The following is a 27,716-nucleotide window of genomic DNA, read 5'->3' on the forward strand; positions in this document are numbered from 1 at the left end:
ATTGCAGTCCAGTGTTGTATCCACTGTGCTACGAAGGCTTACTCTAAATGTTTGGAATATTTAATCTATATTTCTAACTTGGTAATATCACATGATAACATTGACTAGCCAATCACACATAAGGAATGAATTCTACTAGGTAGACATTCCTTGTAATCTTTTTTAATGGAAAAATATGAAAAAAACTGTGAAAAATAGATTGATTGTAAACTATGTGGTACTTCAGTTAGTAAGTTTCAATGCGTTGTACACATCGATACCAAGTTTGTCAGTTTTCGACATTTTCTTCTTTTTTTTTTTCGCTATTTCATCATACAGAGTACAGTCCCTTTAACGTTATTGGTCACTTGAAAGCAGCCTAGTGTTGATTTCTAGCTAGTTCAAGAAATGTATGTTGAAATTCTAAGAAATATCAGTAGCAATTTCATTGCAATTTTAAAGAAAGTGTCCTGTAATAGTTTCTTCAAAGATGTTGCCATATTGACTATTCAAATGTTATAGGTGTCTATCACATGATGTCACAGCTTGTTTTGAGTGTAATACAACAATAACACATTTTTTATATTACACTTGTGTAATATAACTGAACATTGTGGTTACTTCACCCTATTAATTTAGCATAAAACTTAATACTGAAAAATGAATAAATCTTAATACTTATTAAAGAATGTCTTGAGATAAAACGAATCTTACAATTGTTGCCATTTCATACAAAGCTTTATGAAAATCTCTATGGGAAAATTATAAAGCTCTTAAAAGGCTTGCTTAATAACTTGTTCCTAAATGAGTTCCACGACACATTTTTGTATTAAAGGGACTAGACACCAGATGGTCCAAATCGGTAAATACGGTATTTCCTCAAATCAAGCCTACAGTTGTCAATGTGAGCTAGCATGAGGCTAATAATACATCACTTGACATGATTAAAAGAATAAAAGCAACAATTATGTCGCTCTCTCGGCTGACTCCCTTTTTAAAATTAGTGTATAATGGATTCACAGTTTATAAAAGTGCAGAATGGTTTTCCGAACACCTTGCAAGTCATGTGATCGTTTCACACACTTAACTTCCAGTAAGCGTTTTAGCAATTCATTATTTTCAGCCGAGTTTACCTCTTTCAAATGTTTCCATCAATAAATTTCATCACTGATGTTACTGTCAGGCTCTGTATACACGTTGTTTCGTAGCAGTTTTACGCTTCTTTGCAATGGCCCTTTTTCAGGGAAGCCATGAAATGTGTAAATTTAGCATGTGAAAGTCATGTGATGAGTACATATATCGAAGCTATTTTTAAAGTTACTGGATTTTATGAAGTAGACAACCCCAGTAAATGACAAATTGGACAAAATGTGCAATAACTGCACAAGATGCATGTAAGCAATATGTTACAGTGGTCAGTAAGATTTGATGTGTAATGCACGATAACAATTTTTTTGACAATTTTTTTTTTTTCTTGCAATTGTATCATCTGGTGTCTAGTCCCTTTAAATGGCAACTCATGAAGGGTCCTACAAATCTTTTAGATAACTGAGTAAGTAGGTAATCCATGGAAGTTTATTTCAAGTATGTATTACATGTACATAGTACAATAATTATAATCAGAGGCAAAGGTACATGTATGTATAGTTTCAGACATAATTCAAACAAAAAAGATTCTTTTTACATTTAATGACTGTCATAACTAGAGTAATTCTAATATAGGAAAAATAAAGTCCATAAAAAAGGTTTCATTTAAAAAATTATGTGCATTTTAATTGTTATTTAATTGTTCAAATATATTTTGATACAAAACAAGACAGGTTTATCTAATTGTTACATAATTAGAATTAGAAAACAAATCATTAACTTAAGCATGATTAAAAAATCTGCAAAAAGAATACTACAGAGTGGACAGAAAAACTTGTCTTCTTTTATTTACGAGTGAATGGGGAGTGGCTTATTGAAAATTCCCCCAGCTATGTACCTGTCTGTTAAGCAAGGGGTATAAAATGACAGCTATTAAATCAAGAGTTGTTGGTGCCTTACTTTTATGTGTGCATATCATTGGCACCAATTGAAAAACCAGTATATGCATTAAATCAGTATATGCATTTTGGAGCAAATGGTTTTTTTTTTAACTTTCTTGAATATGCTTATTTTCACACTTTTTTCGAGGAAACACCCTTTCAGATAGCCCATCAGTAAACAAAAAAAATCGCCAGGTGATAAAAGGCGTTAAATGAATCTACAGGCTTAGTGCAAGATGGTTTCACTTCTGTATAAAATTGGTAAAAGAACATCAGTTTTGCACTAACCCTCTACATTGTGCAAAACAGTGTAGGTTCAGGATTTTAATTTTTTGGCTCTCCTGAAAACACCATTTCTGCATTAACTGGTTTTCCATTCGGTGCCCTCGATATTTTCTCTTGCAATGTGTGAGCCAAGTTTCATTTGAATATGTTGTAAAGTTTTTTTAGTTATGGCCAAGATTACAGCATGCTGCTTGGAATGACACCGAGCCTTAGACAATACCTGGACATTCTTGTTTATAAAACTAAACAAATTAGCTCACAACATAATTTTAACAAACACCATTTCAAATTGATCTTAGTTGTCTACACTGTATCTTGACCAAAGAGAAGGCAGTATTTCTCAAGTTTCCATTATATTTATTTCAGTTTATTAGCAGAGATTTTATTGATTTTAATCAGGTGAAGCAGTAGATATAAACAGTGGTTGGCCGAGTTAGTGGGTAGTTCACACAATATAATGTAGACCACTATTTTTTGTAAGTATGTACTTGAACCATTCATTAATGTAATGATAATATCTGTCCATGATAAAAAGTGTTAGCAAGCAGGAAAGATACATTTCATGATCGCAAAACCACGACTTGCTAGTCAAAAACATGTTTTTAAATGAATCAATAATTGTTAGTAAAGTGGTTTACAGTCAATCACACTAATTAGTTTTTTTTTGTTTTTAGGACTAGTTTGTGCAAACTTGTCACTAAAATAACTACTGAAAAACTAAAAATATTATAAGTTTCATTTCAGAATTGACAGAAAGCTTTTTCACGAAAGAATTTTATCACACATAAATAACCGCAACAGTAGTCAACCATGAAAACGGTTTCACTGAATTCTTTAGAAGACATTCAAGTCTTTAAGGAACACTCTCTGAGCTTCGTAACATGAAGGACCTTCATATCATCAACTAGTGGCCACAACTGTATAGAGCATTCCAGAATTCTAGAATTTGAACTTTGACGCAAATGAACTAGTGAAGTTTTTCTTTCCACGCTCGAAAGCCGCAAGCTTCTGTCTGTCTTGTTCTTCCTGAAATCAAACAGTCATAAAATAGTCTGGGATATCTTCCATGGAAACAGTTATTACACCTTCAATGTGTGACCTTGACCAGGACAGTACGGTTCTTGATGGACACATTCAAGGCAAAAAATACAGTAACAGCGTTTAGATTTCAGGGGATCTAACAGCTGATAATTGTCAACCCTGAAGAATAATCGGGAACTGTTTGAGCATGATGGATTCATGTTAAAAAACTAAGAGTAGCTTACATATCCGGCCCCCGGATAGGCGTTTTTCCATTGCCATTAAAGTGATATAAACTTACTAACCAGGTCAAAATATCCTTCTAAGACACCAAATACTTAAAATATCTGCCATTTGTTTTTGTTTTGTTTGACAATCAAGTTATCAGCAGAGCTAAGGGCCTCACCATACATGTGCACATTGTGGGCCTTACCATACATGTGCACATTGTGGGCCTCACCATACATGTGCACATTGTGGGCCTCGCCATACATGTGCACATTGTGGGCCTCGCCGTACATGTGCACATTGTGGGCCTCACCATACATGTGCACATTGTGGGCCTCGCCGTACATGTGCACATTGTGGGCCTCACCGTACATGTGCACATTGTGGGCCTCGCCGTACATGTGCACATTGTGGGCCTCACCGTACATGTGCACATTGTGGGCCTCACCGTACATGTGCACATTGTGGGCCTCACCGTACATGTGCACATTGTGGGCCTCGCCGTACATGTGCACATTGTGGGCCTCGCCGTACATGTGCACATTGTGGGCCTCGCCGTACATGTGCACATTGTGGGCCTCGCCGTACATGTGCACATTGTGGGCCTCGCCATACATGTGCACATTGTGGGCCTCGCCATACATGTGCACATTGTGGGCCTCGCCATACATGTGCACATTGTCTCTTAGCAACATGTGTACCAGGTCCTTAAAATATCATGAAAAGTTTTCAAGTTGGGACCAAGGTTTAAGTTTTTTCAAAATAATGTCAATGACCCAACAAAGGCTTTGACAATAAGTTGACTTTTTTCCTTCTTTAAAACAAGAGGGCCAAATGGGCCTGAATCGCTCACCTGTCATATATTGCACATTCTTCCATTATATACAAATATTGAAAACCTAAGCCTATGAACACGGGGCGTGGCCAATTTTGACCCCAGGGCTAAAGTTTGAACAAGCTTAATAGTGGTCCGATAAACGATGCTTCATACCAAATATCTAAGGCCTTCGCCTTTTGGTTTCGGAGAAGAAGATTTCTTAAGTTTTCATCATATACATATATAAGGAAACCCATGACTGCCCGGGTGGGGCCATTTTTTGACCCCAGGGCCAAAGATTGAACAATATTGGTACAAGTCAACTAGATGATATATCATGCAAAATATCTAAGCTCTTGTCACTACTTGATTTTACGTGTGTATCTATATATGTATATTTGTTTTTAGTTGTTGTATGTGGCCCATATTGAAAATTGGTATGTGTACTAAATATGTTATCCAGTTTAAATTAAGACTTTACTTGTCTTTGTGAGTTCGGAGAAGATTTTTTAAGTTTTCACTATAACACATATAGAGAAAACCCATCAGCCCCGGGGTGTGGCCAATTTTGACCCCAGGGCCATAATTTGAACAAACTTTGTAGAGGTCCACTAGACAATGAATCATGCCAAATATCTAAGCTCTAGTCCAAGTAAGTTCAAAGGAGAAGATTTTTGAAGTTTTCACTATAAACATATAGAGAAAACCCATGACCCCCGGGGCGGGGCCAATTTTGACCCCAAGGCCATAATTTGAACAATCTTTGTAAAGGTCCACTAGATGATAAATTATGCCAAATATCTAAGCTCTAGTCCAAGTAAGTTCAGAGGAGAAGATTTTTTAAGTTTTCACTATAAACATATAGAGAAAACCCATGACCCCCCAGGGCGAGGCCAATTTTGACCCAAGGGCCATAATTTGAACAAACTTTGTAGAGGTCCACTAGACGATGAATCATACCAAATATCTAAGCTCTAGGCCAAGTAAGTTCAGAGAAGAAGATTTTTGAAGTTTTCACTATAAACATATAGAGAAAACCCATGATCCCCGGGGCGGGGCCAATTTTGACCCCAAGGCCATAATTTGAACAATCTTTGTAAAGGTCCACTAGACGATGAATCATGCCAAATATCTAAGCTCTAGTCCAAGTAATTTCAGAGGAGAAGATTTTTGAAGTTTTAACTCTAAACATATAGAGAATACCCATGACCCCCCGGGGCTGGGCCAATTTTGACCCCAGGGCCATAATTTGAACAAACTTTGTAGAGGTTCACTTGACGATGAATCATGCCAAATATCTAAGCTCTAGGCCAAGTAAGTTCAGAGGAGAAGATTTTTGAAGTTTTCACTATAAACATATAGAGAAAACCCATGACCCCCCGGGGCGGGGCCAATTTTGACCCCAGGGACATAATTTGAACAATCTTGGTAGAGGTCCACTAGACGATGAATCATACCAAATATCTAAGCTCTAGGCCAATTAAGTTCAGAGAAGAAGATTTTTGAAGTTTTCACTATAAACATAGAGAAAACCCATGACCCCCGGGGCGGGGTCAATTTTGACCCCAAGGCCAAAATTTGAACAATCTTTGTAAAGGTCCACTAGACGATGAATCATGCCAAATATCTAAGCTCTAGTCCAAGTAAGTTCAAAGGAGAAGATTTTTGAAGTTTTCACTATAAACATATAGAGAAAACCCATGACCCCCGGGGCGGGGCCAATTTTGACCCCAAGGCCATAATTTGAACAATCTTTGTAAAGGTCCACTAGATGATAAATTATGCCAAATATCTAAGCTCTAGTCCAAGTAAGTTCAGAGGAGAAGATTTTTTAAGTTTTCACTATAAACATATAGAGAAAACCCATGACCCCCCAGGGCGAGGCCAATTTTGACCCAAGGGCCATAATTTGAACAAACTTTGTAGAGGTCCACTAGACGATGAATCATACCAAATATCTAAGCTCTAGGCCAAGTAAGTTCAGAGAAGAAGATTTTTGAAGTTTTCACTATAAACATATAGAGAAAACCCATGATCCCCGGGGCGGGGCCAATTTTGACCCCAAGGCCATAATTTGAACAATCTTTGTAAAGGTCCACTAGACGATGAATCATGCCAAATATCTAAGCTCTAGTCCAAGTAATTTCAGAGGAGAAGATTTTTGAAGTTTTAACTCTAAACATATAGAGAATACCCATGACCCCCCGGGGCTGGGCCAATTTTGACCCCAGGGCCATAATTTGAACAAACTTTGTAGAGGTTCACTTGACGATGAATCATGCCAAATATCTAAGCTCTAGGCCAAGTAAGTTCAGAGGAGAAGATTTTTGAAGTTTTCACTATAAACATATAGAGAAAACCCATGACCCCCCGGGGCGGGGCCAATTTTGACCCCAGGGACATAATTTGAACAATCTTGGTAGAGGTCCACTAGACGATGAATCATACCAAATATCTAAGCTCTAGGCCAATTAAGTTCAGAGAAGAAGATTTTTGAAGTTTTCACTATAAACATAGAGAAAACCCATGACCCCCGGGGCGGGGTCAATTTTGACCCCAAGGCCAAAATTTGAACAATCTTAGTAAAGGTCCACTAGACGATGAATCATGCCAAATATCTAAGCTCTAGTCCAAGTAAGTTCAAAGGAGAAGATTTTTGAAGTTTTCACTATAAACATATAGAGAAAACCCATGACCCCCGGGGCGGGGCCAATTTTGACCCCAAGGCCATAATTTGAACAATCTTTGTAAAGGTCCACTAGATGATAAATTATGCCAAATATCTAAGCTCTAGTCCAAGTAAGTTCAGAGGAGAAGATTTTTTAAGTTTTCACTATAAACATATAGAGAAAACCCATGACCCACCAGGGCGAGGCCAATTTTGACCCAAGGGCCATAATTTGAACAAACTTTGTAGAGGTCCACTAGACGATGAATCATACCAAATATCTAAGCTCTAGGCCAAGTAAGTTCAGAGAAGAAGATTTTTGAAGTTTTCACTATAAACATATAGAGAAAACCCATGATCCCCGGGGCGGGGCCAATTTTGACCCCAAGGCCATAATTTGAACAATCTTTGTAAAGGTCCACTAGACGATGAATCATGCCAAATATCTAAGCTCTAGTCCAAGTAAGTTCAGAGGAGAAGATTTTTGAAGTTTTAACTCTAAACATATAGAGAATACCCATGACCCCCCGGGGCTGGGCCAATTTTGACCCCAGGGCCATAATTTGAACAAACTTTGTAGAGGTCCACTAGACGATGAATCATGCCAAATATCTAAGCTCTAGGCCAAGTAAGTTCAGAGGAGAAGATTTTTGAAGTTTTCACTATAAACATATAGAGAAATCCCATGACCCCCCGGGGCGGGGCTAATTTTGACCCAAGGGCCATAATTTGAACAAACTTTGTAGAGGTCTACTAGACGATGAATCATGCCAAATATCTTAGCTCTAGGCCAAGTAAATTCAGAGGAGAAGATTTTTTAAGGTTTTCACTATAAACATATAGAGAAAACCCATGACCCCCCGGGGCGGGGCCAATTTTGACCCCAGGGCCATAATTTGAACAAACTTTGTAGAGGTTCACTTGACGATGAATCATGCCAAATATCTAAGCTCTAGGCCAAGTAAGTTCAGAGGAGAAGATTTTTGAAGTTTTCACTATAAACATATAGAGAAAACCCATGACCCCCCGGGGCGGGGCCAATTTTGACCCCAGGGCCATAATTTGAACAATCTTGGTAGAGGTCCACTAGACGATGAATCATACCAAATATCTAAGCTCTAGGCCAAGTAAGTTCAGAGGAGAAGATTTTTGAAGTTTTCACTATAAACATATAGAGAAAACCCATGACCCCCCGGGGCGGGGCTAATTTTGACCCAAGGGCCATAATTTGAACAAACTTTGTAGAGGTCCACTAGACGATGAATCATGCCAAATATCTTAGCTCTAGGCCAAGTAAGTTCAGAGGAGAAGATTTTTTAAGGTTTTAACTCTAAACATATAGAGAAAACCCATGACCCCCCGGGGCGGGGCCAATTTTGACCCCAGGGCCATAATTTGAACAAACTTTGTAGAGGTCCACTAGACGATGAATCATGCCAAATATCTAAGCTCTAGGCCAAGTAAGTTCAGAGGAGAAGATTTTTGAAGTTTTCACTATAAACATATAGAGAAATCCCATGACCCCCCGGGGCGGGGCTAATTTTGACCCAAGGGCCATAATTTGAACAAACTTTGTAGAGGTCTACTAGACGATGAATCATGCCAAATATCTTAGCTCTAGGCCAAGTAAATTCAGAGGAGAAGATTTTTTAAGGTTTTCACTATAAACATATAGAGAAAACCCATGACCCCCCGGGGCGGGGCCAATTTTGACCCCAGGGCCATAATTTGAACAAACTTTGTAGAGGTCCACTTGCGATGAATCATGCCAAATATCTAAGCTCTAGGCCAAGTAAGTTCAGAGGAGAAGATTTTTGAAGTTTTCCCTATAAACATATAGAGAAAACCCATGACCCCCCGGGGCGGGGCCAATTTTGACCCCAGGGCCATAATTTGAACAATCTTGGTAGAGGTCCACTAGACGATGAATCATACCAAATATCTAAGCTCTAGGCCAAGTAAGTTCAGAGAAGAAGATTTTTGAAGTTTTCACTATAAACATATAGAGAAAACCCATGACCCCCGGGGCGGGGCCAATTTTGACCCCAAGGCCATAATTTGAACAATCTTTGTAAAGGTCCACTAGACGATGAATCATGCCAAATATCTAAGCTCTAGTCCAAGTAAGTTCAGAGGAGAAGATTTTTGAAGTTTTAACTCTAAACATAAAGAGAATACCCATGACCCCCCGGGGCGGGGCCAATTTTGACCCCAGGGCCATAATTTGAACATACTTTGTAGAGGTCCACTAGACGATTAATCATGCTAAATATCTAAGCTCTAGGCCAAGTAAGTTCAGAGGAGAAGATTTTTGAAGTTTTCACTATAAACATATAGAGAAAACCCATGACCCCCGGGGCGAGGCTAATTTTGACCCAAGGGCCATAATTTGAACAAACTTTGTAGAGGTCCACTAGACGATGAATCATGCCAAATATCTTAGCTCTAGGCCAAGTAAGTTCAGAGGAGAAGATTTTTTAAGGTTTTCACTATAAACATATAGAGAAAACCCATGACCCCCCGGGGCGGGGCCAATTTTGACCCCAGGGCCATAATTTGAACAAACTTTGTAGAGGTCCACTAGACGATGAATCATGCCAAATATCTAAGCTCTAGGCCAAGTAAGTTCAGAGGAGAAGATTTTTGAAGTTTTCACTATAAACATATCAAGTATACCCATGACCCCCCGGGGCTGGGCCAATTTTGACCCCAGGGCCATAATTTGAACAAACTTTGTAGAGGTCCACTAGACGATGAATCATGCCAAATATCTAAGCTCTAGGCCAAGTAAGTTCAGAGGAGAAGATTTTTGAAGTTTTCACTATAAACATATAGAGAAAACCCATGACCCCCCGGGGCGGGGCTAATTTTGACCCAAGGGCCATAATTTGAACAAACTTTGTAGAGGTCCACTAGACGATGAATCATGCCAAATATCTTAGCTCTAGGCCAAGTAAGTTCAGAGGAGAAGATTTTTTAAGGTTTTAACTCTAAACATATAGAGAAAACCCATGACCCCCCGGGGCGGGGCCAATTTTGACCCCAGGGCCATAATTTGAACAAACTTTGTAGAGGTCCACTAGACGATGAATCATGCCAAATATCTAAGCTCTAGGCCAAGTAAGTTCAGAGGAGAAGATTTTTGAAGTTTTCACTATAAACATATAGAGAAATCCCATGACCCCCCGGGGCGGGGCTAATTTTGACCCAAGGGCCATAATTTGAACAAACTTTGTAGAGGTCTACTAGACGATGAATCATGCCAAATATCTTAGCTCTAGGCCAAGTAAATTCAGAGGAGAAGATTTTTTAAGGTTTTCACTATAAACATATAGAGAAAACCCATGACCCCCCGGGGCGGGGCCAATTTTGACCCCAGGGCCATAATTTGAACAAACTTTGTAGAGGTCCACTTGCGATGAATCATGCCAAATATCTAAGCTCTAGGCCAAGTAAGTTCAGAGGAGAAGATTTTTGAAGTTTTCCCTATAAACATATAGAGAAAACCCATGACCCCCCGGGGCGGGGCCAATTTTGACCCCAGGGCCATAATTTGAACAATCTTGGTAGAGGTCCACTAGACGATGAATCATACCAAATATCTAAGCTCTAGGCCAAGTAAGTTCAGAGAAGAAGATTTTTGAAGTTTTCACTATAAACATATAGAGAAAACCCATGACCCCCGGGGCGGGGCCAATTTTGACCCCAAGGCCATAATTTGAACAATCTTTGTAAAGGTCCACTAGACGATGAATCATGCCAAATATCTAAGCTCTAGTCCAAGTAAGTTCAGAGGAGAAGATTTTTGAAGTTTTAACTCTAAACATAAAGAGAATACCCATGACCCCCCGGGGCGGGGCCAATTTTGACCCCAGGGCCATAATTTGAACATACTTTGTAGAGGTCCACTAGACGATTAATCATGCTAAATATCTAAGCTCTAGGCCAAGTAAGTTCAGAGGAGAAGATTTTTGAAGTTTTCACTATAAACATATAGAGAAAACCCATGACCCCCGGGGCGAGGCTAATTTTGACCCAAGGGCCATAATTTGAACAAACTTTGTAGAGGTCCACTAGACGATGAATCATGCCAAATATCTTAGCTCTAGGCCAAGTAAGTTCAGAGGAGAAGATTTTTTAAGGTTTTCACTATAAACATATAGAGAAAACCCATGACCCCCCGGGGCGGGGCCAATTTTGACCCCAGGGCCATAATTTGAACAAACTTTGTAGAGGTCCACTAGACGATGAATCATGCCAAATATCTAAGCTCTAGGCCAAGTAAGTTCAGAGGAGAAGATTTTTGAAGTTTTCACTATAAACATATAGAGAATACCCATGACCCCCCGGGGCTGGGCCAATTTTGACCCCAGGGCCATAATTTGAACAAACTTTGTAGAGGTCCACTAGACGATGAATCATGCCAAATATCTAAGCTCTAGGCCAAGTAAGTTCAGAGGAGAAGATTTTTGAAGTTTTCACTATAAACATATAGAGAAATCCCATGACCCCCCGGGGCGGGGCTAATTTTGACCCAAGGGCCATAATTTGAACAAACTTTGTAGAGGTCTACTAGACGATGAATCATGCCAAATATTTTAGCTCTAGGCCAAGTAAATTCAGAGGAGAAGATTTTTTAAGGTTTTCACTATAAACATATAGAGAAAACCCATGACCCCCCGGGGCGGGGCCAATTTTGACCCCAGGGCCATAATTTGAACAAACTTTGTAGAGGTCCACTTGCGATGAATCATGCCAAATATCTAAGCTCTAGGCCAAGTAAGTTCAGAGGAGAAGATTTTTGAAGTTTTCCCTATAAACATATAGAGAAAACCCATGACCCCCCGGGGCGGGGCCAATTTTGACCCCAGGGCCATAATTTGAACACTCTTGGTAGAGGTCCACTAGACGATGAATCATACCAAATATCTAAGCTCTAGGCCAAGTAAGTTCAGAGAAGAAGATTTTTGAAGTTTTCACTATAAACATATAGAGAAAACCCATGACCCCCGGGGCGGGGCCAATTTTGACCCCAAGGCCATAATTTGAACAATCTTTGTAAAGGTCCACTAGACGATGAATCATGCCAAATATCTAAGCTCTAGTCCAAGTAAGTTCAGAGGAGAAGATTTTTGAAGTTTTAACTCTAAACATAAAGAGAATACCCATGACCCCCCGGGGCGGGGCCAATTTTGACCCCAGGGCCATAATTTGAACATACTTTGTAGAGGTCCACTAGACGATTAATCATGCTAAATATCTAAGCTCTAGGCCAAGTAAGTTCAGAGGAGAAGATTTTTGAAGTTTTCACTATAAACATATAGAGAAAACCCATGACCCCCGGGGCGAGGCTAATTTTGACCCAAGGGCCATAATTTGAACAAACTTTGTAGAGGTCCACTAGACGATGAATCATGCCAAATATCTTAGCTCTAGGCCAAGTAAGTTCAGAGGAGAAGATTTTTTAAGGTTTTCACTATAAACATATAGAGAAAACCCATGACCCCCCGGGGCGGGGCCAATTTTGACCCCAGGGCCATAATTTGAACAAACTTTGTAGAGGTCCACTAGACGATGAATCATGCCAAATATCTAAGCTCTAGGCCAAGTAAGTTCAGAGGAGAAGATTTTTGAAGTTTTCACTATAAACATATAAAGAAAACCCATGACCCCCCGGGGCGGGGCCAATTTTGACCCCAGGGCCATAATTTGAACAAACTTTGTAGAGGTCCACTAGATGATGAATCATGCCAAATATCTAAGCTCTAGGCCAAGTAAGTTCAGGAGAAGATTTTTGAAGTTTTCACTATAAACATATAGAGAAAACCCATGACCCCCCGGGGCGGGGCCAATTTTGACCCCAGGGCCATAATTTGAACAATCTTGGTAGAGGACCATTTGGTGATCCTACCTACCATATATCAACGGCCTAAGCCTTGTGGTTTGGGAGAAGAAGATTTTTAAAGTTTTTCCTTTTGTTTGCCATGGCAACCAAAGTTCTGAATGGAATTGAATTCTTTGAACAACTGTAATAGAAGATCACCCAAGGAACACCCCTATGAAGTTTTATTAATATTGGCCCAGCGGTTAAGGAGGAGATGTCTTTTAAGTAAATTGTTGACGGACGACACAACGCACGCCGGACGCCGGACAAAAGGCGATCACAAAAGCTCACCATGTCACAAAGTGACAGGTGAGCTAAAAACAGACTCATCATGAAAGAAAACAAGCATTTTATACTGAATTTTGAAAAATACCGAATAGCAGACACTTATCAGAGAGCTATACCCACCCTAAGTTTTGCCTGGTTTTTATGGAACTGGTCGATGGGGTCATCAAACTGTCTGTAGTACTGCAGCACTGGTCTCACATCTTCCACATTGCTCCCTGCCAATGCTAAAACACAGACAAACATGTGTATTTGGGTCATTATCTTAATGCATATATATATATATATATTAAAGATGGCAACAAGTACCCGAGTACTCGATCCATCGGCTGATTACCCGAGCACTAATTCACTATTGGAGTACTCAAAAGTGTTTAACATTCACCAAATTTACGATGTACTGGCGCATTGCCAACAAAACAATGTACAGACCTATATTCCCTGCTATGTTCACAATAGACCCTAACAATTTAAATAACAGTTGATGACATGGAAGAACGTACAAAGTATATTATATTATAAATACAGGGATTTGATTAGGTAGATCTAATGGCTCCAGGGATAAAAAAAATCAAATAAATTGGAGTTTAAGTTAATTGGTTGCTTTTGGTTGATACTTTATTTCTTGGTCGTATTGACACTCCAGTTTGCTTCAAATTTGAAGTCAAGAGAGACCTTCTAAAAAGCCAGTTTTGCTTTTGAGGCAGGGTAATTCAACCCATTTGACTCCCATTTGGGGCTTAAAGTGGCCCTCAGAACCCAGCGCCAAAATGGTTTCTGTCCTTCAACTGCGACGTCAGTCACATCCCTGATATAACAGTTGTGTTATTTTAAAGGAAAATAAAATGGCAATTGATAGGTGCGTACAACAGAGTAAATAAAACAGAGACTGCCTGCTCGACGTTTTCACTGCTTTAAACCAGAAGAACTAGGTAAAAAAAAGAGCCATCTTTTGTATAACATGCATAACAATGATCTAACAACATAACTTAAGTTGGAAGGATGGTTGGGAACCCTTTTATCAAGTTTCAATGCAATACTTCAAGAAGTTAATGAAATATTGACTCGTGTGTGCGAACATCCAAAGCCTTAACCAGAATTTCTATGAGGATTAATAAAGGCCCATAATTTGCAGTATATTCAAGATAGAGTTATGTCACTTGATTAATTAAGTTCGTCGGACGGTTGGGAACACTTGTCTTCAGTTCCAAAGCAATACCTGTAGTATTTGCTGAGATATTGACATACATGTGCTAACCTTAACCCTGACGCCTAGGCTAGAGTGAGTAGTATAGCTCTCCTTATTCTTTGAATAGTCAAGCTATTGAGAATAGTCTGTCTGAGCACAACAATATCATAGTTACTTAATAAATTGACTGTCAGAATGAAAATGGTACATAGAAAAATTCTTAAGGGTTCAACAGTAATCTTGTGTACAGATTTTTGAGGATTTATGATGGAACTAAACATGATATTTATGTTACTGTACCTGATTTGAAATAACTTTCATCTACACATTTCCTCCCATATTGGAACGGTTACAAGTAGAATTGGCAAGACTGTTCTATAACTACAGTGGGTATAACCTACAATTGTTATTTATTGAATACTGTCCTTGAAAACAAAAAAACAAAAAACAGTTACGCTACCGTTATTATAAATTCTTCAGAATTAAACTAATACATAAGTGATATCATAAGTTTATCTTTGACTCCTACAACAAACCTCTCAGAAATTCAGCCAATTCTCCGAGAACAACGTCATCGTCTTCTCCCTTCCATGGTTTCACACAGAACATGTTATCCGAGTTGTACTTGACCGCGTTGGAATCCCAGTCAATGATTATGACCTTGGAAAGGTCACGGTTCAGGCAATTCAGATCCTGGTAAAATAAAAGTTCATATACATCATCAATGATATCACTGATCAGTTGTCTAGTGTTAAAGCTGCACTCTCACAGATTGTCAGTTTTGACACTTTTAAAAACATTTGTCCCAGAATCAGCTGATTTTGGCATCAGTCATATCAGATAACTCGCAATAGAACAGACCTCAATTGTTTTGTAAACTGCAGAAAAATTCATTTTTTCATAAAAGATCAATTCTTGTACGTTAATATGAGACTTAGATCTGACCTTTTTTCAGCAGTCTTATATTACAGGTTTCCAGACATTTATGCAAAAATTTGCTTACACAAAGACAAAAATTTAAAAAGGCGTCAAAATGATAAATCTGAGTGCAGCTTTTAAGTTAATTGACTCTAAACTCAGAGATTTCAAGTTTGATTCTCTGCCTCACTAAAAATCCTTACAGCCTTCTGGTAGGGACGTTAAACAGGTCTCCCCTGAAAGTGCTGTACAGTGGCGCATGATAAAGAGCCATGCTTCAGTAAACATGTTTGCGGCGAACGTTTGCAGTTTGGTTCCCCGCTTGCAGTATATATGAAGCATTGCAACAGGGATACAAAACAAAACAGTTTGCTTACATTAGGCAAACGATCGCCATACTGAATGCACTGCAGGGTAGCTCTAATCGGGATGACCTTCTGTCTGTGCACTATGCCCCACAACCTAACAACACTTACTGGGGCCGACACCCATGGTTAGGCAAGGGGTATTGCTTAAAGATCGTACACTCATGATTAATGTTTGAATATTGTGTATTAATTGTAAAAATTATTTTTGTTGATTTATTTTTGTGTTGATTTTTCTCATTATATTTATTCATATAGTTTCATTCATATCTTTTAATAAGTAAATAAATATAATAATGATTTTATATGCTTGTCTTAATTGACAAAGTATTCTTTGAGTGCATTTGGTATTGAAAATGTATATAAAATAATCGACACATGGAAGCGGGTACACCCCATCCTGTACCCACCATCGCTAATACTTGCAGCTGAGATAATGTTCTGGGGAAGGCCCTGCACCCGTATATCAACTGACATTTGCTTGAGATCATGGAGAAACTACAATGAAAACTGAAGAACCACAGAATCCAAGCTCTGAGTTCAAATATAGCTCTGGCCCCAATTTCTCGAAACTTCTTAAGCTTAACAGGCTTAAGTCGCTTATTTCAATAAGCCAAAATACATACTGAAAATGGATTTTGATAAATGAAAAATGGTTTATTCTGATAATCATATAGATTATTCCTACATAATTTCTAAAAAAAATTGAAGAAGAAAATATAACACATTTTATAGAACAACAAAAATAGTGAGATTAGCTTAATTATGTTATAAGGGACTTAAGAAGTTTCGAGAAATTGGGGCCAGGCTTCTACCCCTTTCAAACTTGCTCTTCCATTTTGATAATATACCTGAATATTGATGTCAACCACTCCAATTTTTCTTGTCGTTTGTATTTAAAGCTGCACTCTCACAGATGGCCAGTTTTGACATTTATTTATTTATCTTTTTGCTCAGAATCAGCTGATTTTGTCATCAATGCATTCAATTCAGTCATGTAAGATAACTCACAATGGAACAGATCTCATTTGTTTGGAAAACTGCTGAAAACGTGTTTAAGTAACCCTTTTAGCCATAAAACATTAATTTTCGAATGTAAAATATGAAAAACTGTGATATGATCTTTTGTCAGCAGTCTTAGATCACTTGTTTTAAGACAATTAAGCAAAAAATGGTCTCATTCCAAGACAAAAAATAAAATAGTTGTCAAAATGGTCAATCTATGAGAGTGGAGCTTTACTTTTTACAAAGGTCTGCAGCAAACATTCAACCTGATATAACATGGTACTACAAGCAGAAACAAATGCTTGACCACTTCTCACCCTTCTCAATACAACAATATATCAGCCAGAGTTATAGTTACGTAACATAACTAAGTGTCCTGTTAAATCTTTAAATAGTGCTTTCATAAATCATGGCCTTCTAAGGCAATACTAGAATTTTCCATGACAAGAGTTGATGTCAATTAAACCTAGGCTATGAAAATAATCCAGACATTTATTCCTTCTAAAAGGACAAACTTAAATGTCAACATCATTGTAAATTTCCATACTGAGATTACTTCAGCTAAAATGTCTGGCAGTGCCAATTAAGGTGTTAGCTGATGTTCATTATTAAGCCATTTCCTGTTCTATATTGGAAATAACTTTTGTTTGTACATTAATTCTAATATCAGAACAGTACCAGATAGGTAGAACTTTTATCATGCAGTAACTAACACAGGAATAAAATACAATAATATTCAATTATAGGCATGTTACTTCACTACATCAACATCCACTACCCATGTGATTAAAACAGGGATGTGATTGACTATTTGGGCCATGGGATTGAAACCGCAATAGAGGGTCGATGAGGGTGAAGCACCCTGCTGCCGAAGCAAAACTGGCTTTTTAGAATCACTTTCGAGTGCTCTCCTGACTTCAAATTTGAAGCAAACTGGAGTGTTCCTACTACGGTGACAATAATTACAGTAACATCTAAAAGCAACCAGAAGCACCCTGCTGCCGAAGCAAAACTGGCTTTTTAGAATCACTTTTGAGTGCTCTCCTGACTTCAAATTTGAAGCAAACTGGAGTGTTCCTACTACGGTGACAATAATTACAGTAACATTTAAAAGCAGCCAGTGACCTTTTTTAATCAGTTCTTGTTCCTGGAGTCATTAGATCCACAGATATTCGCAAATCCGAAGACAAATCACATCCCTGTTAAAACCGTACAAGTCGTGCTTTGAGCTCAAGATTAATTTTAGTAACTCACGTAGTGGATGCAGTAACTGTTATATATTAATAAAGATCTCTCCATATTTAACCAACCTTAATGTGTTTGCCATCTTCATAACGTGTCGCATCCTTGTAGAGTCTATACATGATGTAGTTTTCTGGATCTACCTTGGTGATTAATGGGTCTGCGGTCTGAAATAATGATATGTGTTGTTACACATACTGAAAATAATAAGGCTTATATGAAAATGTTTATGAAAGAACAGTCATGATTTTTTCTTACCGTAAATGACTGGGTATAAGACGATAGGGGGTATTAGACGCAGGGAAAAAAATCTGTGAAAAATCCGAGAAAAAAACTTTTAATCTATGTTTTTGGTTAAAAGACGCATAGAAAAAATGTCAAAATCGTCCGGCATTTTCAGCCACCATGTTTGTTGACAGTGACAAAAAAAAAAAAATTCGTGAAAATGGCGATGGTTATCTTTAAAACCATACTGTCGAGAATGAAAAGTTATGTTAAGCAAAAAATATTTTGACAGTGCCCAACTTTGCTTTTTTATATGTAAGTTTGATTATTGTTTAATTCAATTTATTATTCAAAATAATATTGAATACCGTAATTCACAAGAGTTCGGACACCATAAATTAATTATTTTTTTCGCTCTCCGAATACATAGAAAATTATCATTTTTACATTTTATTTACATGTTTGTTTAACCTGCCTTTTTTCTTCATGTTTGCTTTTTACCACTTATTAATTTATCCGTAGTATTCAATGGTCATAAACTTATTTATTACGCCTATAAGTGTAAATCCTTCATGAAGTTAATTAAAACACCATTTTATACATGCACTGAACTGAATAAACACATTCTATCGGCTTCAGATCAAAGAGTCACTCTGTGTGACGTCACATAACTTACAGTTATGCCCACGAGGATCTCGTGGAGAGCATGGACATTGCTATGCAGGATTAATGTATAACTGTACGATTATTGCTTCATACAGTCTATAAGTGTGGTACAAGTTTGAAAGCTTATTGGCAGATCGTTTTACAAACATGCCATGTCGATGTTTTCTTAATCCCTTGATTGCCCTTGTTGTTTGTTTAATCCTCAAATAAATATATCACACTTCCTTTTCAACAGGCAATAAATCGTTTAGGATGGGTAGTAACTAATTAAATTGTCACAGTGGTGTATACCGTTAGGTAATCTAGCCAGGCAGTGTAAAGATAAAAATCAATATTCTTCGTCTGTGAAACTTGGTAACTATGAAAGTTATGATTGATGTCCTTTGGGTGTCCGAAAATTAGGTACGCAAAATAAATTATTTTGGGAAATAATTATGGGTGTCCAAATATAAAATATTTTTGTTGAAATTATAAACGTCTTACGATATACCGTATCCCGATCTTCAACTGCCGCTTTAACCCGTATATACTCGATCAATATGACGCGAGTAACATCCCTTTCTACATAAATCTAAACAAACTCTCGGCTTGAAATTGACATCAGAAAAAAAGTTCAAAAAATTGTTACTGGGTATTATACGCAGGCATTTTTTTGCATCAAAATCTGAGGGAAAAAAGTGCGTCTAATACCCAGTCATTTACGGTAATTTGTTAAGTGTCTCATCTTCACCATTAAGTGAACAGTTGAAGCAAGGTTTTACAAATTTCCAAAGTAATACATACATAACAAATAGTGATTTTTGTACTCTGAACAGAATACTTCATTAACCGTTTGATGACTTAAGGATGCAAAACTTTTAAAATTTGATTTTTTTTTCAATCAACAAATTATATATTTTAAAGGGACTGTACTCCGTATGATGAAATAGCGAAAAAAAGAAAGAAAATTGTCAAAAACTGAGATAATCTTGGTAGCTATGTGTACAGTGCATTGAAACTAAGTAACTTAAGTACCACATATTTTACAATTTATTTATTGTTCGCAGTGTTTTCGTATTTTTCAATTATAAAATATTACTGGGTATGTCTACCTAGTAGAATTCATTCCTTATGCCTGATTGGCTAGTCGATGTTATCACATAATATTACCGAGTTAGGCGTATAGCTTAATTATATCACCCGTTTAGGGTAAGCCTTCGTAGCTCAATGGATACGACGCTGGACTACAATTTTGGCGACACCGGTTCGAACCCAGCCTTCGCCACAATTTTTTTTTAAATTTTGGTAATCTTCTTTACAGTTATGGTATCAACGAGTAAAACATTTTATTAAATAATTGTCCTGAGTGTTGCTACAGAAATGTTTTTTTTTGGTGCCAATCTTGTGTACAGTCCCTTTAAATACCACATTTCAAGCCACGGGTACAGCATATAAACAACTAGAGATTGCTTTTTTAAAAAAGCACTTGTCTCCCCTATTGTGTGGTCGTAGCTGAAAAAACATAAATGATGGACATGAAATTTGTAATTTTGGACTGGAGACGAACCAACAGTGAAGTTTGGTTTATTCACCTGTATTAAATAATGAAGAGAAAAAAGAGTTGTTGATTAATCTTGGAAAATGTAAACAAAGTTTATATTGTATGAAGTTCCTGGGCGCAAGCGTTATTCAATTATTGATCGGAAACCATTTTTCAGTTTAAGGTCATCGTGACCTTGACCTTTGACCTACTGATCACAAAATCATTAGGGATCATCTACATGACCAACTTGCATACCAAGTATGAAGTTCCTGGGTGCAAGCATTCTGTAGTTACTGAGCAGTAGCCGTTTCTTCACCTCAAGGTCATGGCGACCTTGACCTTTGACCTTATGATCTCAAAATCAATAGTTGTCATCTACTAGCCATGACTAACCAGCATACCAAGTATGAAGTTCCCGGGTGCAAGCGTTCTTTAGTGATTGAGCGGAAAACGTTTCTTCACCTCTAGGTCATGGCGACCTTGACCTTGGACCTAGTAATCTCAAAATCAATAGGGGTCATGCACTAGTCACGACCAACTAGCATACCAAGTATTTAGTTCCTGGGTCTAAGCGTTCTATAGTTATTGAGTGGAAACGAAGTGTGACATACAGACTGACGGACTGACTGACGGACAGGGCAAAAACAATATGTCTCCCCATGAATGGGGGAGACATAATTCAGCTGACTCATCATGTAACAAGTATTACCATTCCAGACTCTTTGGTGAAGATAACCACCTCAAACAGCGGTGGACCAATGGCTCGTAGAAAGTGGTCTATTCCTGGCCGCTTCTTAAATCTCCATCCATTCACCATCTATAACAATATTGCAATCAGTATAATCCAACTACTGGTATTAAAAATGCACTCTTACTCCCAAATAAGATTTACAACAATTAATAATATTGTTTTTATATTCTAAAAAGGATGAAATAATGTCGAAAACAATGGTACCGAGTTTTATTTGAAAGAAATGAGCATAAACAAGGGTATACCATGTGGTAAATCTTTCTGCATTCACCAATCATTTAATATTTTAGTACTTTCTGCTATTAAATACACGATTACACTCTTGTTATCAGTAATTAATATTTTTCATATATGCTGCTTTGCATTATTTAGTAAGTAGTTATAGGTTTATCATTCAAAATTGATGTTTGTTATCAATACATGTGTATGATTTGACTTTGAAAAAGAGTGCCACTTTAAAGTAAAATCTATAAAGTGTGACATACAGGTGAGCATAAGAGTGGCCATTTTATCAACTAGCATTAAATAATATCTGCCGTGTGTTTCCAGTCACGATAGAAAAATCTGAGGGCATCTGTGTTGCCAGGTAACAAGGCTTGCTCATTTACAGGTTTCACAGCGTGCCCGAGGTTGAATTTTTTCTATCCAAAGCGAACACACTTGATTGATATTTTTTCTAGCATACCTTAAATCATTTTTTTGTGAAATAATGACATAGAAAAACACACTTTTATACATTTCACCAAAAGAAGTGTGCAAATATATAACGACTTTTAAGGTTAATTTTGTTTTGTTTTGCATCTAGAGTTTTCCAGCACGGCTGAATTCACAGGCAATGCCTATCCAGGGAAATGTTAGAACAAAATATCAAGGGCAGAGTCTGAAATTCCAATACTTCCCAATTGAACAAAAATATGTATTTAAAAAATTTATAGGCACTTCAATCTTCCATTACTTCTAATACTGTATATGAAAATGAAGCATTTTAAATGAAACAAAGGTCAATCTATGCCGCTTATGGAGTCCCGCCTTCTTTTTACTGCCCAAGTTTGATAAGGAGGTTTTCTCAAACATTTCGACAAACTTGTTTCCAAAATAATGTTTTGACAATGCTCCATCAGGTGGCAGTTTTGTCAAAAGATTTGATAAAGTGTTTTAAGAAACTAAACCCTCAAAACTCCTGTAAAAGATCATAGGCCAGGCTCCATAAGTGGTGCAGACTGCGCTATGTTTCATTTACAATGGTAAAGAAATAGTTGTTATCTTTGATTAATGTCTTTATTCAAAGCAAAATGTTGCCTTTCGACATAATGTTTATGATCTAATTTACCACGTGGTATACACACAATGAATATAGGCAAAAGTGTAATATTCAATAAAGGGGGATGTAACTATTAGGACCACACTCGCGAAAAAATACACTCTGCACTACATACATGTATCATGGAGATTACGTGTACCAAGTATCAGAATGGTCACCTTAAACTGAGAAAGATGTTTGCTGCTTTTTATTTTTCCAACAGACCAATCAACTGTTTTTGGACTCCAATATTATATGCCTTAAACATTGTTTACAGGGATGTACATTTGTTAAAAGCATTCAATTTGGGGAGGTTTTAAAAAGGGGCAGAAGGGGAGGTTTTAAAAGGGGGGTTGGGTTGAAAAGGAGCGGAAGAGAAAGTTTTGATAACAGGAAGAAAGGGAGGTTTTGAAAAGGGGCAGAAGTGGAGGTTTTGAAAAGCGGCAGAAGGGGAGGTTTTGAAAAGGGACAGAAGGGGAGGTTTTGAAAAGGGGCAGAAGTTGAGGTTTTGAAAAGCAGCAGAAGGGGAGGTTTTGAAAAGGGGCAGAAGGGGAGGTTTTGAAAAGCGGCAGAAGGGGAGGTTTTGAAAAGCGGCAGAAGGGGAGGTTTTGAAAAGGGGCAGAAGGGGAGGTTTTGAAAAGCGGCAGAAGGGGAGGTTTTGAAAAGCGGCAGAAGGGGAGGTTTTGAAAAGGGGCAGAAGGGGAGGTTTTGAAAAGGGGCAGAAGGGGAGGTTTTGAAAAGCGGCAGAAGGGGAGGTTTTGAAAAGGGGCAGAAGGGGAGGTTTTGAAAAGGGGCAGAAGGGGAGGTTTTGAAAAGCGGCAGAAGGGGAGGTTTTATAAACAGGGGGAAGGTGATGTTTTGAAAAGGGGGAAAGGGGATGCATTTTCTCTAGCTTGATAACAGTAACTACACATACTGTCCACTCGGGGTGTACGAGGATGTCTGTCATCTCCAGTACAAGGGTGTACGGGGGCTGCATGTATGGGTACGAGAGTGGCTCAGGTAACAACTTCTGGCGGGATGGCTCCTGAGTCACCTAGAGGGGAAAACAATGAATGATTTATTACCGGGATATGCCAATCTCCTAACACAAGAGTAAAGGGTGATCGCAATTACATCATGAGTAGAGTGACATTTTGACTTTTTTGTAATCTATATTTAATCTGTGTGGATTAATAAAATCTGTTTTCTAATTCCATTTCATCAATTGAAAAAACAGCACATATAATTAGACATATTTATCTACTTCTTACCTTGACTTGTACAAATATTTCTCTGTATGTTCTTCTCATATAGGCTAAAGGCAATGGATCTGTTGAGGGAAAATGGCTATTTAAAAGGGGCTTTCTCTGCCATGGCTAACTTATGTGTTCAAATTCACAAATAAATGTATAACCAGGGCCAAAAAATATTTTTTTTATTAAGGTAACATCTTTTTCAAAATAAAGCAGGGTAGGTAAGCTTTTTAGACTTTATGTCATCTTTATGGAATGGTATTAAAGTTACATTCAATATAAAGTTTAAAACTACATACTAAAACATACACTTAATTATTAAAACAAGAGGCCCATGAGGGCCTATGCTCTACTGGCATGGCTCTTGTGGTCATTTTCAATCCAGAGCATGTATGTATGGGTAAAAGGCAACAAACATATAGTTCATGTTTTTTTGTTTGGGTTACCTGAAAACGTTGCACATTCAACATCTGAGGACAGAAAGTGTTGTAAGCAGATTAGTTGCATGAACTATTTTAATATGTGCCACGTAAAGGTCATTTGACAAAAAAAAATGCTTTCAAAACTGTACTCATGGTGAAAATTTTATTTCAGTAGCTTTAAAAATAAAAAAAAATGGTCAAAAGGTCAAGGTCATCTGAGGACAACATTGATGCTCGTTTGAAAAACTGTACACATGGTCAACATTTAATTGCTGTAGCTTTAAAAATAAAAAAGAAGGTCAAAAGGGGTGGGGCCAGCTTTGGCCCCAGGGGCATAATTTCAACTGTTTTGCTTGAGAGTCATCATATGATGCTCCACAAAAAATATATCAAAGGTATGAGCCTTGTGGATTGAAACAAGAAGATTTTGAAAATATTTCTTAAACTTGTGACCCCTGGGGCAGTGTCAGTTTTGACCCTAGGGGCATAATTTGAACAACCATGGTAGCAGACCACTTAATTATGCCTTATTTAAAATAGCAAGTGTCTGCATAGCTGGTTCAGACAAAAAAAAATCCAAACATTTGCAATTTAAGTATAGCAAACCTGTGGACCCAGGGGAAGGCCAGTAATGACCCCAGGGGCATAATTTGAACAAACATTCACACGCAATTGTGCTTAGATGGATGCTCGAACACACGAAAAGATTTTCAAACTTTCCCAATTTAAGTATACCAAGCCTGTGAACCCTTGGGCGTGGCCAGTAATGACCCTGGGGGCATAATTTGAACAAACATTCCCAACCAAACAGACACAAACTACAGACACTTTGGCCAATAGAGCTAAAAAATTGGCCTTTGGCCTTTCAACAAGAACAAGGCAGAGTAATTCACAAAATCAACTGCAGAACCAAAAAGCAAGTTGTCTCCCTTTAATCCTAGACTTGACTTTAAGTGTAAACTTGGCTAAAAATAGACAATTCGCTCATGCAGACTTGGCTAAATATAGGTTAGCTAAAACTAGCATTTTTCAAGGCCCATAATTTAGGCATGCATGGGCGGATCTGGCTGGTTTTCGAAAGGAACCAAGCTATGATGGATATCTAAATACTGTACAAGTTTTATCGAGATACAATCAAAACTAAAGACTGTATCGTGTTCACAAGCAATTGTTTACAGACGCACTGACGCATGCAGGGACGCACATACAACGTACACATTACCATTGCATAAGCTCTTCTGGCCTTTGGCAGGTAGAGCTAAAAGAAACTAATCCAAAATAAAGCTAATGCACTTAACCAAAAAACAATCTTGTAATAAACTTCTATACTGAAACATTAAACCTTGGAATTCCGAATAATGAAACCACTTCATTTTTACACTCACCTTGCGAAAATTCATCCTCAATCTACAATGAAAAGACAACTTAAATCAATTAAGAAAAGAAGCACTGAACAACGTAGAAAGGCCTATCAACTGAACAATGTAGAAAAGGCCTATCAGGACATGACAAAAACCAACAAATGATCCATTACCAAACTAAACATAGAAAATATTCAGTCATACAGTACACTCCTTGTGAAACTACCACTTTTCGTTTTACACAGTGGATTTTTGGCTTCACAGACAAGAAATGTAATGTTACTCTATCCGCTTTCCATGGCGTTTTCACTCTTTCACCCTCCAATCTGATCAGTGGACCGAAGAATTACCATCACCGCGTTACTCGGAGGTGAAACACTGCTAAACTCCAAGGAAACTGATAAGAATATCCTACTGTATCTAATAGTGATTAATTTATTTTGAATACTTTTCTCTCTGACATTGTTTTGTTTCAACAGTGCATGTAATATAGGTAATAATATGTACATTCAATTAATTTCTTTAAACATTTTTGACATGTTCAACCTTCAGTTCGAAAAAAAAATGCATTTCTCGCAATAACGAACATACCACAAAACTGAAAGTAGTCTAAATTTAGCGTGCAATATGTGACTACAAAATTTGCATATCATGTGACTTCCACACTGCCCTAAATACAATGCTGTATATACTAATAATTTCCATTTATTTACTAAGAAGTAAAGGTATAAATCTTTTTTAAACAAAATATTCATACTTACACTGTGACTTTCATAAAATATTTCAATTGAAAACTAAATTATATTCATTAAGAAGGGGAAGGTATTACAACAATATATTCACCGTTTAAATCAGCGATTTTTAAACCGCTGAACAGGATTTACTTTTTTATTTATATATCGTTATAATTAACAATGCAATGAAACTATTATTTTGAATGTGGAAAAAACAAATGATATGTATCACAACCTAAGAAATAATGACAGGAAAAATATTCAAACTTTATATTGTTAAAACTACAAATATGAGTTTAAAGGTAAATTAATAGCAGAACGAAATAAAGATGTACTTTCATGAAATACGTTTTCTTTCTATTTTTACAAGGAAAAACAAACAAATCTAAGGATGACTGACTGATCTTTATGTAAGAAATAACTGCAAATGGAAAAATTTAATTTCAACAGTAGCAATGTAGTAGCAAAGACAAGATTCATTTTGAGGTCAATAAAACGACACGATCACCAATACTACCGGCAACAAAACCCTCTGTGGAAAATGAGCAACTTGGCAAAACTTGGTGGATTTTAGCGAGGAAAGCGGGTTATGTACTTAGTGATGTCTGCAATGTTTTGTAAAACCCTTGGAGTAACCAATAAAAGTGGTAGTTCCGTGTGGAATGTACTGTACATACCAAATATTAAATTACCCAAGTCCATGTGATATTTTTTCTGTTTTATATATATGTATAAATGCTGTAATTCTAAACAAACATATTATCTACCTTTAACTATTTTAATACACAAAGAAACAACAATTTACTGTTAAAAATGTATACTTACAGGATTATTATCAATGTCTCTTTCAGGTGGGCCTGGAATAAAACAAATCATAAATGGAAAAACGGATATTGTAAGTTCAAAATTGGATTTTGTTTCATTAGATGTTTTACTGCCGCAACACTGACCATAAATGGGCAGTTGTTCTACAGGAAGCCCATCTTACTCTGAACCACATTTTGGCTATGATTACTAGAGGCTGTTCCAGGATATTACATAAGAAAATTGCTAATATTTGATGATATTAAGATTGAAAAAAAAGGTGTATAAGGTAGTGTCACTATTTAAAACAGCTTATTACCCCATGTCCCAATTAGAAGGATAAAGCCAGATACTAGACTGGACAAAAACATTCCAGAACCAAAAGCCGTCCACGACACATGTTTCCCAAACATTGTAAAACCCTTCGACTTGTCCGATTTAGAATCTCCATCCTTTTGATCTTCTTTATTCTCTGAATTTGTCTTTACAGTGTCCTCTGCATTTTTATCCTGTTCTTCTCTACTTAAACGGCTGTGCAATATTGAGTCCGTGATACTACCGGTACCCTGACCCTGATTTGCGTTCGATATTTGTGAAGAAAATTGCCTTTTACAATTCAACAGTTTGTCAATGTTAAATTTTTGATGGATTGGCGAAGAGGCCAAGTTTGTAGTTTTTGTTCTTAAAAAATATGCACTAGGTGATATCCTGTGACAGTCACTTAAAAGTCGACAAAGTGTTTTGACATTCATGGCACATGAATTCATGGACGCGGCCATCTTGT

At 37.4% G+C, this 27,716-nt stretch overlaps 1 protein-coding gene across 1 annotated transcript; it reads right to left on the reverse strand.

Moving 5' to 3' along the window:
* Positions 1-1,540: 1,540 nt before the first annotated feature.
* Positions 1,541-27,716, reverse strand: LOC128210033 (mitochondrial import inner membrane translocase subunit TIM50-C-like). The gene is made up of 10 exons (XM_052914340.1): positions 27,252-27,716; positions 26,954-26,985; positions 25,419-25,440; positions 23,630-23,688; positions 23,293-23,412; positions 21,035-21,142; positions 17,981-18,079; positions 14,919-15,075; positions 13,317-13,420; positions 1,541-3,317 (listed from the first exon to the last, which is right to left on the reverse strand). The coding sequence occupies exons 1-10, from the start codon at positions 27,709-27,711 to the stop codon at positions 3,231-3,233; spliced, it is 1,248 nt and encodes a 415-aa protein (XP_052770300.1). The 5' UTR covers positions 27,712-27,716; the 3' UTR covers positions 1,541-3,230.

This window comes from Mya arenaria, chromosome 11 (genome assembly GCF_026914265.1).
Source record: "Mya arenaria isolate MELC-2E11 chromosome 11, ASM2691426v1".
Lineage (NCBI taxonomy): Eukaryota > Metazoa > Mollusca > Bivalvia > Myida > Myidae > Mya > Mya arenaria.

Excerpts from the sequence above, each read along its gene's own strand:
- LOC128210033 (XM_052914340.1), bottom strand. The coding sequence starts at position 27,711 with ATGGCCGCGTCCATGAATTCATGTGCCATGAATGTCAAAACACTTTGT. Across the intron at positions 26,986-27,251 it reads CCTTCTAATTGGGACATGGG|GCCCACCTGAAAGAGACATT; the intron begins GTAATAAGCTGT and ends GTTTTATTCCAG. Across the intron at positions 21,143-23,292 it reads TCGTACACCCCGAGTGGACA|ATGGTGAATGGATGGAGATT; the intron begins GTATGTGTAGTT and ends ATATTGTTATAG.